Source organism: Balearica regulorum, chromosome 7, assembly GCF_011004875.1.
Source record: "Balearica regulorum gibbericeps isolate bBalReg1 chromosome 7, bBalReg1.pri, whole genome shotgun sequence".
In the NCBI taxonomy this organism is placed as follows: Eukaryota; Metazoa; Chordata; class Aves; order Gruiformes; family Gruidae; genus Balearica; species Balearica regulorum.
In genome coordinates this window covers 19,107,256-19,118,082 of record NC_046190.1, presented here as the reverse complement: position 1 = coordinate 19,118,082, position 10,827 = coordinate 19,107,256, and the positions used below count along the sequence as shown (strand labels likewise).

At 42.9% G+C, this 10,827-nt stretch overlaps 1 protein-coding gene across 1 annotated transcript; it reads right to left on the bottom strand.

The window, feature by feature from the left end:
* Window positions 1-1,613: 1,613 nt before the first annotated feature.
* On the bottom strand, window positions 1,614-10,258 carry ANKRD1 (ankyrin repeat domain 1). The gene is made up of 9 exons (XM_010305797.2): window positions 9,953-10,258; window positions 8,157-8,336; window positions 6,201-6,338; window positions 6,003-6,110; window positions 5,236-5,334; window positions 4,004-4,102; window positions 3,766-3,864; window positions 3,442-3,540; window positions 1,614-2,512 (listed from the first exon to the last, which is right to left on the bottom strand). Exons 1-9 carry the CDS (start codon window positions 9,977-9,979, stop codon window positions 2,402-2,404), a joined length of 960 nt encoding a protein of 319 aa, XP_010304099.1. The 5' UTR covers window positions 9,980-10,258; the 3' UTR covers window positions 1,614-2,401.
* Between the last annotated feature and the right edge of the window lie 569 nt (window positions 10,259-10,827).

Below are 10,827 nucleotides of genomic sequence, written 5' to 3'. Positions count from 1 at the left end.
CTATTTGCATTTTACAACAAGTTGAAAAGTGGAAGTTAAAGCACCTAAAATATTGCAGAAGTCTTGTGGTGGGTCATCTCTGAGCTCTTAGTAACTGGGCTGAGCAGAATGGATGAAGTTCTCAATAGACTAACAGTTCTATATAATGCTGGTATAAGTCACAACAGCTTTTGCTTTATTCAGCAAATAATGAAATATTTTTCTCTTATGTTATTAGTTGTTGACTATTGATTTGAGTCTGTTTTATTATAGATACTGGGATGTTATTTATATATACGCAGTATTTTATCATATATGGACTTACCTCCAAAATTATGCTCTAACCAGAGAAGACACAGAAATGTGTTTGTCTGAATGACACATTATCTTGCCTTGGCCAGAGAACAACCTACCTCAAGCATGAGAGAAGTTGTTTGGTAATTAGCATATGGGAGAAGGCTTTTGAATGCTAGAGATCCTTCTTGCTACTTGTTTAACATGATATAAAAAATTTTTACAGTCTGCGTCTTTGTCATTTAAATAGATAGAGAGCTTCAGAAACGGATTGAAAAGTTTCTTCTCCCCATTTCCTGAAGCATGTTGTTATGGCCACTTTGGTGCCTGAACAATTGAACTGCTTCTCGGTTAGGATGATAAACAGAGTTAGCCAGCACTGATGTCATTTCTGTTTCCTGCAAGGCATGCTCCCGGTGTCCGGGTAATTGTGCAGGAACAAATAGTGAAGTAGTGGCTTGCGGAGAAGGGCAGCGAACGGAGGTGTGCTGTAATTTTTACAGAGAAGAGTGTGTTCACAGATGAAGCCTGCGGCTGGCAAGGTGACACAAGTTATGGTGCTTGTGTGAGAAAAGGCTCATCTGTCTAACGCTGTTGGCCTCGGCCTAGGTTAGCTGGCTGCAGACAGAACAGGCGTTTCTTCTGCTCCCTCCTCTGGGGTTTCTGAAAATTCACTTAGTCTCCAAAATTGGCATTCCAGTAACAACTATTCATTGCTGCCCACTCCTGACCCCACCTCATTGCCCAGGACATGGTTGTGGCCAGACTAAAGCCTGTCGGTTAGAATCCAACTGGCAGGGGTTGATGAAGGTGTGTGGGAGCCCGTGGTGTATTGCTCTGGGAGGCCACGCCGTGGGGCGTTAGGATTTTAACTGAATGCAGCATGTCACGTCCCAGTGCAAGTGGATGTTGATGCTCCTGCTGGTGGTACTGGTAAAGTTTTCCCGCTTCTGCTAAAGCGAAGGGAGAGGTGCCTGCCTTTCCTAGTGGGAATCCTGGCTTCCTTGGCATGGGCAACTGAAGATGTCTTATGTGCTCCACATAGTAAGTACTGACTTGCTGAGAAACAGAGATTTTAAAACAAACTCAGAAATAAAACCGTGACTTTGTTTTACTAGCAAGTACTGGCTGCTTTTGTATCTGTGTTTCCATTTAACAACATAAATAAGAGATGGCATTTCTCTAACAGTGGCAGGGACGTGGCTCAAGGGCTGGCTGCTCTGGGTAGCTGAGACTTTTTTTTTTGACTTTTTAAGTATTTTAGAGGCCAAGGTGTGAGCTTTAAAGAGAGACAGAATTACCCTGTACATGCTCACCACTCCATAACCCACTCCAGCAAATAAAAAGAACCACTCTGTTTATTTAATCTGAAATAGATCAGTACAAAATGTACAGAAAAAGCAGTACAAATTTACAAATATACATAATCTGGTTTTGCATTCTTCAATCATCAGACTTCATAGTAGTCTAGTTTAAAAAAAATTCACATTCCCGATACTGTCTCTCACCTTCACAACGTTGCATCTGAATCCCACGCTCCAAAGGGTTACGTGACGGTCGGAGCTCTGTCCTTGAGCTCTTTATTGACCACAATTGCCAAACCCTGTGTAAACCCTGTTACTCAACTGCTGCTTTAAATCCACTTGGCACCTTAGTACACCTTCTTCCCTTGCTTTTCCACGTATTTCCACTTATTTAACATATTATTTTAATAGAATTTGGCAGAGACAAGGCAACAGTTGTAAGTATTTCACTATTTAGAGCTATTGGAAGGCTTGAGGGAAGTTGCTAATGTAGTTGGAAATACTGCTATCTAAGACAAAAGGATTTATGTTGCTGGCAAAGATTGCATTAGGATCTAAAGTTCTATTAAAAAAGCTACAATAATATTGAGAATTATTAAAAATTAGTTTTTAAATAAATAAATAATAAATAGTAATAAATAAAGCCATTTTACAACCAGTGGAATTTTAACACTCAACCTGCCTTTTAAAATAATTTCTTTGCATGTTTGTTTTGCAGTTTTCAGTGAAGGAATAATCCAGTACCATAAATGTTTTCAATAAAAATACTATGTTCACATGAAGCATTTAAAAGCAGCGAGAAGAGAGCGGTCTGGTTTCTCTCTTCAGAACTTGCCTAGATGGACGCTCTTATAGGAATTGTCTTTCAGGCTGTTGAATATCTCTTTGGTGCCGTTCTGCCACTGAAGAACAAGATCCATAGGGGTTTTCCCTTGCTGGTTAAAAAAGCAGAGGAAGCAAGATTTAATTTTGGCCAGTGATTACCGAGTCCTTCATTCTTCCCGAAATATTTGTAGGGTGCGTCTACCTGGCGTGAGATCCTTCTGCACACGCAAGGTCAGCCTAACTCTGGCCTCCCTGAGATCTGAGTGCTTTTGCTCTACAGATCTAATCCCAGCCCTGTTCAGACTCATGATGAAATCTGTCTCTGTTTCAGTGGGTCTGAGCTGTATTAGCAAATACCGTGACTAGCAGGGCATGCAGGTGTTTCTTTTGATCTAGTTTAAACTGATTAGAAATACATTTAGATGAAACCTCAATAAGCCACTCTTCTATTTAGTGGAAAATTCAGATAAGAGTTTGTACTGGTGTAATTAGGTTACGAACCACATCTAAATTAAACAGGAGCAACTTCTGTGTGCAGGCAAAGGCTGAGCGAGCAAGTCTTTGGCCTTCGGGGCTGTACCTTTCATCATTTTCATACCCTGATGAGGGATAATGCCGGGAGTGGCCCTGCATCGGAGAGCGTGGGCTTACCAGAAGGGAGATTTCTTTGACAAGCTAAGATCTTTGTTGTCTCAGTGGTGGTTGAAGCTTAGGAGTTGTGCAGAGAGCAAGTGTCTGTACATTATATCTTTTCAATATATGATATGTGTAATTAAAATAAATCACAGAAAGATGTGATGTTATTTTAAGTTGCAGTTGACAGGTTCTGGTTTTAGAAGAGGTACTGGTTTTTCCTCTTCTCCCTGACCTCCCCCAAGTTATACTTTCCCCCTGTCAGCTCTGCTTTAATTAACTCTGAAGTGATCTAATTAAGTCTGTTCACAATAGTCTCTCCTGGCCTTGAAACCTATGAAACTGCTCTGAAGGGAAACCTATTCTAAAGCGTTTTGAATTACTGTGGTTTTTTGCTATTACTTACGCAGTTCTTTATAGTTAGATCTGCTCCATACAGAATCAGGAGCCTGATCATTTTGTAGCGGTTCAGCCTCACCGCGTCGTGCATCGGTGTGTCTCCTTCCTAGAGGCAGGAGACATGGAGCACAGCGTCAGTCATAGAATCATAGAATGGTTTGGGTTGGAAGGGACCTTAAAGATCATCTAGTTCCAAGCCCCTGCCAGTCCAGCGCCGTGGTCCAGCCCCAATGGCGTGGCCGAGGATTTTTACAGGCAACTGGAACTATCGAGGCAGACAGCAGCTTGCTGCTACCTGATAGCTGGCAGGTAAGAAGCTGTTGGTACTTACTCTGTCTCTGGCATTGAGATCTGCTTCACAGGCGATGAGGTGCTCCCCGCAGTCGTACTGACCCGTCCTCACAGCCACGTGCAAAGGGGTGCTGAGCAGCTGAGAGGTGGGAGGAGGAAGCAGTCAGTGGCACGGGACAGGTAAAGACGGCTTCAAGAACGGCCGCCAAAAGTTATCTAAGTAAGGGTCAGCTTTTCCTCTCCAATTTAAAAAGTTGCTGTGTCCCAGAAGCACATACCTTGTCTCTTGCATTTGTGTTTATCCCTTTGTCCAGTAAGAATTTGAGAACATCCAGGTTCCCCCCCCGGCACGCCCAGTGCAGGGCTGTAGATTCAAGCTGTGGCAGGAAAAACAAATTGATAATAATTTAATTCATCATTCAAAATTAAGCCACTTTGATCAAATTTCTAAATTAATCCAAAATCATTTTCATGCAATTTAACATAAAGCACTTCACAGTAATCACTGAGTTGCTTCTAGTAACAGCTTTTCTTATTTTGCCCTAATTTCTTTAGTACTGTGAGTTTCTCACTCTTCACACTCGCTGCATATTGCCCTTAAAGACAGATATCTTGGCAACACTTCTGTGAGAGAGGATGTGTTTTGTCTATTCTGTGAACTTAGAAGTTATCTTTAGCCAGGCATGTGGCTGGTATGTGCTAGTTAGTATCTTTTAGTCAATGCCTTTTGGGTTCTAAAATGCATAGAAAATGAAGCTCAAGGGAAAGAATAGTTCTCTTTTAAAAAAAAACCCAACCAAACCAACAAACCAAACTTATGCAGGTCCACAAAGCGAATTAGAACCCTTCTCCTCCACAAGATTCAGTTTCCCTGCCCTCAGCTCTGCCGGGGGGGGGGGGGTGGATTGTCCCTGGAAGGTCTGGCTCTGCCTGCTGCTCCTCCTGTTTCTTAACGCTACCCACGAGCACTGCTGGGTTAAGCGAGAGGGAGCAAGGCTGGCTGGTTCCAACTGTTCAGCAAAGGGACGAAGAGCTGGGAGCCAAGAAGTGAAAAAACCAGCCGCAGAAGCTGTGGATACCCCTGCGGCCGGCGTTCCTGAGGAGCAGGGGTCTCTCCCGAGCGCAGCCTTGAAATCCTGGTGGAGAATGTTACGCGCTGCACTGAGCCCTGGATGCTTGCGTGGGAGGGTGGTATCTCCAGCACCTGCTAGCAGGCTGAAGTGGTAGCCTGACCTCAGCTCTCCTACCCTACTTCAGCCTTTGTTGTTTGTGGCAGAATACTGGGCAGTGTGTTCCTCCGCTTCCTGTGGGTTCCAGCAACCACTTTGGCAAAGGGAGGCAGACGCCCCCTCCTGAAACTTCTTCTCAATAGTGTTAAGGGTAAACTTCCAAGATGCTGTAAGGCCTTTTAATGCTCCTCTTCTACAAGAAGCCCTTCTATAAGTGCTTCTCTTGGCACTTAGAAAGCAACGAGCAGTTTTTTGAAAGAAGTGTGAGTTGGTGTGCGTACCATGTCTTTCTGTTCAAGCTGGGCTCCAGCTTCCACCAATTTTTTCACCACCTCTAGATGTCCTTCAGAGCATGCCCTGTGCAATGCAGTGCGTTTGTACTGGCAATTAAAACAGTGCAAAGTCAGATATTTAATATGGCAGAAAGAGATATCTTTAAATCTTTTCTCCCCACCTCCCTAGGATAATGGCAAATACATACTTTATGCTGCTTCATTTTCAAGAGCTAATACTTTTGAGACCTGAAATCTGCTAAATTTTAATAGCGTCCTGATAGCTGAGAGCTGCCTACCCAGCATTTTAAAGGGTGTGAGAAATATCTGCAGTATGGCATTCAAATTTAAAATGATGCCTGTTGAGTTCCTCCATCCAACATGCTACACTGCGGTTTGCAAATGCAGTTTATGCATTATGGAGTAGGAGGGCAGGCAGCATCACTTTTTTTGTCATGCTGCAGACAAATTTCTTGTCTCTTCATCTGTAGCGTTGGAAGACCACATGTTACAGAAAATCAGGGTCTCTTGGTCACCAACAGCTTGCTTTTAAATATAAAGATTCTTTGGAGGTAATATTACTTTGAATGGTCCCAGCAGCCCCTTTATCACTAGAAGACTTGATATACCAAACTCCCAGCATTTACTTACTTTCCCTCCACCCTTTTTTTCTCTTCAAAAATGTGGAAGCTACAAAACCCAGTGGTAAAAGTTATTTTTGCTCTGTAATAACGTCCCCTCTGTAGTAGGCTTTGCAGTAAGAAGGAAGATTGTACCTCATCACAGACATTTGGATCCCCTTTGTCTGACAGGTATTTTTCGATTACTGGCAACTTATTCTCCAATGCAGCTCTAAAGAATGTGGGTATATCCACTGGTCCTGTCTGATGGAAAGAAATATACACAGCGTAAATGTGTGTGGCACAAAACCCCATCAATGCTTCCCCAGAAGAAGGTACTTTGAAATAACTTACAATAACTTCTGGTTCAGGTTCCTTTAAAATGGGTGCTTTCACTTTCTTGCATTTTTTCTTCTTCTTCAGCTGAATAATTTTTTCAAGATCCTCCAAGTTTTCAAGCTTTGACCTCTCCTCTAATTTCTTCTTCTTCAGCTGAAACAAATCAGGGAAGCCCACAAGTTGAGCTGAGTGTGATCACCACTCCCTTTCAGAGTGGCAGGACAGTGTATCACAATAATATATGTGATATTATTGAGCTGAATTCAGTTAATACTGGATGAACTTTGAAATAAGTTGTCTTTTTTTTACAGTTCAGGCTAATTGACCATTAGAGTAAGTTACTAAGTGTGTGACAAATTTGACATCATCTACAGTTTTTCATACACCATCGGACCTCTTCCTAGATGCTGCTTCAGCCATATGTTGTGGGATATGTAGTATGAATTTTTGGTCTGTGTTAGAGCAGGAGTCAGAGCCACACTGCAATCCCTTCCGGCCCAACAACTTAAGAAATCTCCCTTGCAGCTTATGAGACCTGAGAAGCCCTTGCAGTCTTAGCTGACTTCCACCAAGTTGGGTTTTTTTCAACCACTTTTATGATTCAGCCCCTCATTTGTTGTAACTTAATCCTCTTTGATGAACAATATACCCTTAAGTGAAGAGCAAAGTTTACACTGATCTTAGCATTTCAGTCAGCAAGTGTTAGATTTTGGTAAGCTACAAAGAATGTCCCCAGTATCCTTGGAGGGGCAGTTCAATAAATGTTTAAGACTTCCTCAAGCCTGCTTGTAAAAAGCATCCCTGCAAGAAGTCAGTATAAGGCACCGCTAACATCAAGGGCAAACGTGTGGCCTGAACTGAGATCCCAGGTGCCTTGAGGTGTCCTTGGCTTCAGAAGGGGGAGTCACAAACCAGGGGTAGCTCAGGGTGAATACAGATGACAGACTCTGTCCCATGGTATCACCACGAGTAAATGAATTGGTGAGACCCTATCATACGGTATACTTTTTTTTTTCAAATGAATTCTTACTCAAGTTATTTCCACCTCTTCTTTTTATTGTTCTCTGCATTTAGGGTTTGATCTGTAGATCATTGACAATGGAAAATAATTATGTTGGCTGAGTGCACTTTGGATCAATCTTAGGACCCTGTTTTGGAGGAACTCAAAAAGTAATGATCTCTCTGTTGAAGGTAAATGTCAATAGTGTTTATTTTAATATTGCTGAGGCTCATTTCCCACCCTTCTTTTTTCAAAAAAAAAGGTCTTATGCCCCCTGCTAGTTAAACTTTTTCATCCCCAAAATCACTTCAAATTTATAAATTTATAGGCCAGTTGTTTGTTTATTCACCAAAGAATTTAAGATGTTGCAACTACTGTATTTTGGGGGGGGGGGGGGGGAAGCATCAGTTCTTAGGGATATAGGGAGAAATGTCATGCTCCAGGAATACAGAATGGTACTTTTCTGTAGACCAGTATCATTTTCATTTGCAATTGTTTTTTCCTAAATGTGCTAGTAAGCATAATACAGTGTTTTCATAAAAAGAACATTTTCATGGTAGATAAGGCTTCTGGCTTCAGAAATGCACTCTTACATCTTTCTTGGGTTAGTTGTTTTTGGTGGCAGTCATTAGGTGTGCCAGCTGAAGGTGTCGTACAGGCTATGACTGCTCCCCCCCGCCGTGCTGACAGCAGGTGACGCTGGGCAGGAGGGAGCCCCCAGGGTTTCAGTCAGGCATTATAGGGGGAGCTTTGGGTTCTGCTGCACAGCGCTACTGCTTGCATCCATAGGCTACAGGAGTCAGCAGATGTCTATGGCCTTTAGACCAACCTCCTTTACTGGTGATCTCCCAAGGGTTTATCTAGCTCACCATGTGTATATTTCTAACTTAGAGAGAGGCAAAACTTCAAGGGCTGCAGCAGAAAGTGCACACAGGGTGGCAAAAAGCCAAGTACAAACCCCAAGAGCCTACCTCTGCTTCTAGTTTTTTCTCCTTCTCATACGCCAGATCACCTCGGGTCAGTGAGTGTTCAGAGACTGTCTTCAGGTCCTCCTGCTTCTCTAATCTTACAGCAGCTTCATACTCTCCATTTTTGAAGTCCTCAGGGAGGAAGCTGCCCGTCTCTTTATCGTCCGCCTTCTTCCCAGTCACCTGTAAAAGCAAACGTGATATAATACAAGCAGCAGTTTCATGGCTGCAGTAGCCACCCCCTGGGAACATGGATTACCTAGAGGCTAACTGCATGTCATTCCTGTCCTGCTCGAGGGTGTCTGACAGACACAGAGCAGACCTGGATTAGCTGTGTATGCGAATAGCGAGAGCAATCGCGCTTGCAGGCAGATCTCCCGCACCCATGCAGCAACCCCCCCTTGGCATCTTTGCGGCTTGGATCAGGATCCATGAGGCCAACTCACAGTCTAACCCCCTGCTTGGCTGGGGCTGAGGTGCTGCTGTACTGACAAAAGCTGGTGAGCTGGGAAGAGCATCTTTTTTGTTCAGGGTTCTCTTGTTTGTTCACTCAGCAGCATGTGCCAGACTCACCAGAAGGCTGCAAGAGGCTGTGGTGGAAAGAGCCACCTCGACCAGCCACCAGCACCCTGCGAGCGTTGAGCAGGGGAACTGAGCAGGCAGAGTGGGAGGAGAGGCTTTCTCCCTTGGGACCTTACAGTTTTATTGAAACACATCCAATGCGGTTAAATCGGGTTACTGAGTAATTTCAAGGCTGGTTTTACCCATTGCTGTCAGTCCCAAAGTCCCCATTTATAGCACTCAGCAAAATAGCAGCAGGTAGTTCCTGTGCAGAAGCTATGAGATGCTGTGCAGCAGCACAGCTTCCAATAGCTTTTGGAAATATTTCCAATGCTCGATTAAGAATGTACAAAGAGATAACTTTAAACTTAGAAGAGGCTGCTGTGTATTTTGAGAGTGGTTCAGTAAATTCATGTGTTCTGGACTGGCCTTCCATTCAATCACCTTGTAAAACTGTGTTTGTTATAGAGTTTAACACTAGAGAAACTGTCAGGGCCTTGCCAAAGAATTTAAGACAGCATTAACTAGTTAGGCTGCATGGCAGTTGCATCTTAACATAGCCATCTGGGAGAAAAAGCAGTTTCTGCATGATGTTCCAGTGTTTTACTGAATCATTCCTGTTTTCCCAGTTTATTGATCAAATCAGGCATTCCTAGTCTGAACCCTGCAGTGGAATGTCCCATTACTTGTGGTCTGGTTCAGACATTATTCTTCAAAGGCTTGTTACACCATGAACAGCAGTGGGTGTAGGAACTGATAGTTTATTATTAGAAAATAACACTATTACTCAACTGTTAGTTTAATATTAGAAAATACTTTGGTTTTCCTTCATCGATGCCTCTTCCCAGTCCCTTACTGAATTGAAATTTACTCAGTGTGATCATAAACACACTTAATAGCTTCTCACAAAACAAAAATGAAAATCAAGGTCAAATGAAAATACTAAATAAATAGCTAAATTTTTGTCAGGTTCTTTTTCCTGGTGAACTATGTTCTGATGCAAAATCCAAGCAGCTATGTAATTGTATCAGTGGTAAGCCCCCTTCCCAAGGAAGAGTTAAAGTGAGAATATAGTAGGGTAACCTATGGTACATACAGGTTTTGCACCTAGAGCACGGCAGTGCTGGTAACCTGCCAGATCACCTCAATGATCCACAAAGGTTGTCTGTCTCTGCCTGGAATAATGACAGCCTAGAAAGAAAAGTAGTTATGAATAAATGAAAGAAGGTTGTACCTACCAGCTCTTCTACTTTCATCATCATCATATTTGCCAGCGTTTGAAGGCTGTACTCCTGGATGGCTGAAACTCCCAAGTGCTCAAGCCAGCTCTGCAGGGACCACCACGCTCGCTTTGCTTATATATCTTTGGGAGAACTGTGCTTGAATGAGATAATCTTCCAACCTGGGAATCCAAGTATGCCCCTTGGGCTTGCCAGCTGAGAGGTAGGCTCGCGCTCATTCCAGACATGTTAACGAGCCAGATCTGGTGTCCAGGCAGGGAGGGGGGGCGTCAGTTGGGCGAGGAAGGGTGAGCCTCACAGTCTAACCACACCGAGTATGTGAATCGGAATGAAATGTGAGCTCATCATTCCTTTGGCAATGACTGCACGGCTCAGCAATGCGAGTCATTCTGTGTTCCCAGTGCCCACTAGGACAGCTGTCTGTTGATATAGCATTATAACTTCATCTTCTTTTTTTTAAATTTTTTTAAAATTTTTTCTAAACTGACAGTCAGATGACTGTAAGGCACTGGAAAGGGTAAGTGGCTTATGTACAATACTTGTAGTAATATCTTCCTGATAAATGGATTATGACCCCTTAAGTCTCAGAAAGCCATTCTTTTCATTGCTATTTATTCTTGGATGATAAACAGTTTTAGGGGAAAGGATTTTTCTCATCATGATGGCAGTCTTCTATATTTGTTGGAAGGAATTCTCTGAACGGATTACTAAACCAGAATGATGTCTCTGGTGCTAAAAGGGCCTATGACATGATAAGTTACAATCAGTGTAAGATCTCAAAACAGCAAGCTTTGCATTTTTCTGGGACTTTGTCAGTATCGTAAGCAGAATAATAAATGATGTCCTATTACGCCAAAGGAAAGTAAAACTAA

Bases quoted from the DNA above. Each gene is read 5' to 3' on its own strand.
- ANKRD1 (XM_010305797.2), bottom strand. From the start codon at position 9,979: ATGATGATGATGAAAGTAGAAGAGCTG. The intron at 6,339-8,156 runs GTAGGCTCTTGG...GATTTGTTTCAG, and splicing joins AGAAAAAACTAGAAGCAGAG to CTGAAGAAGAAGAAATTAGA. The intron at 6,111-6,200 runs GTAAGTTATTTC...TCTTTCCATCAG, and splicing joins AACCTGAACCAGAAGTTATT to ACAGGACCAGTGGATATACC.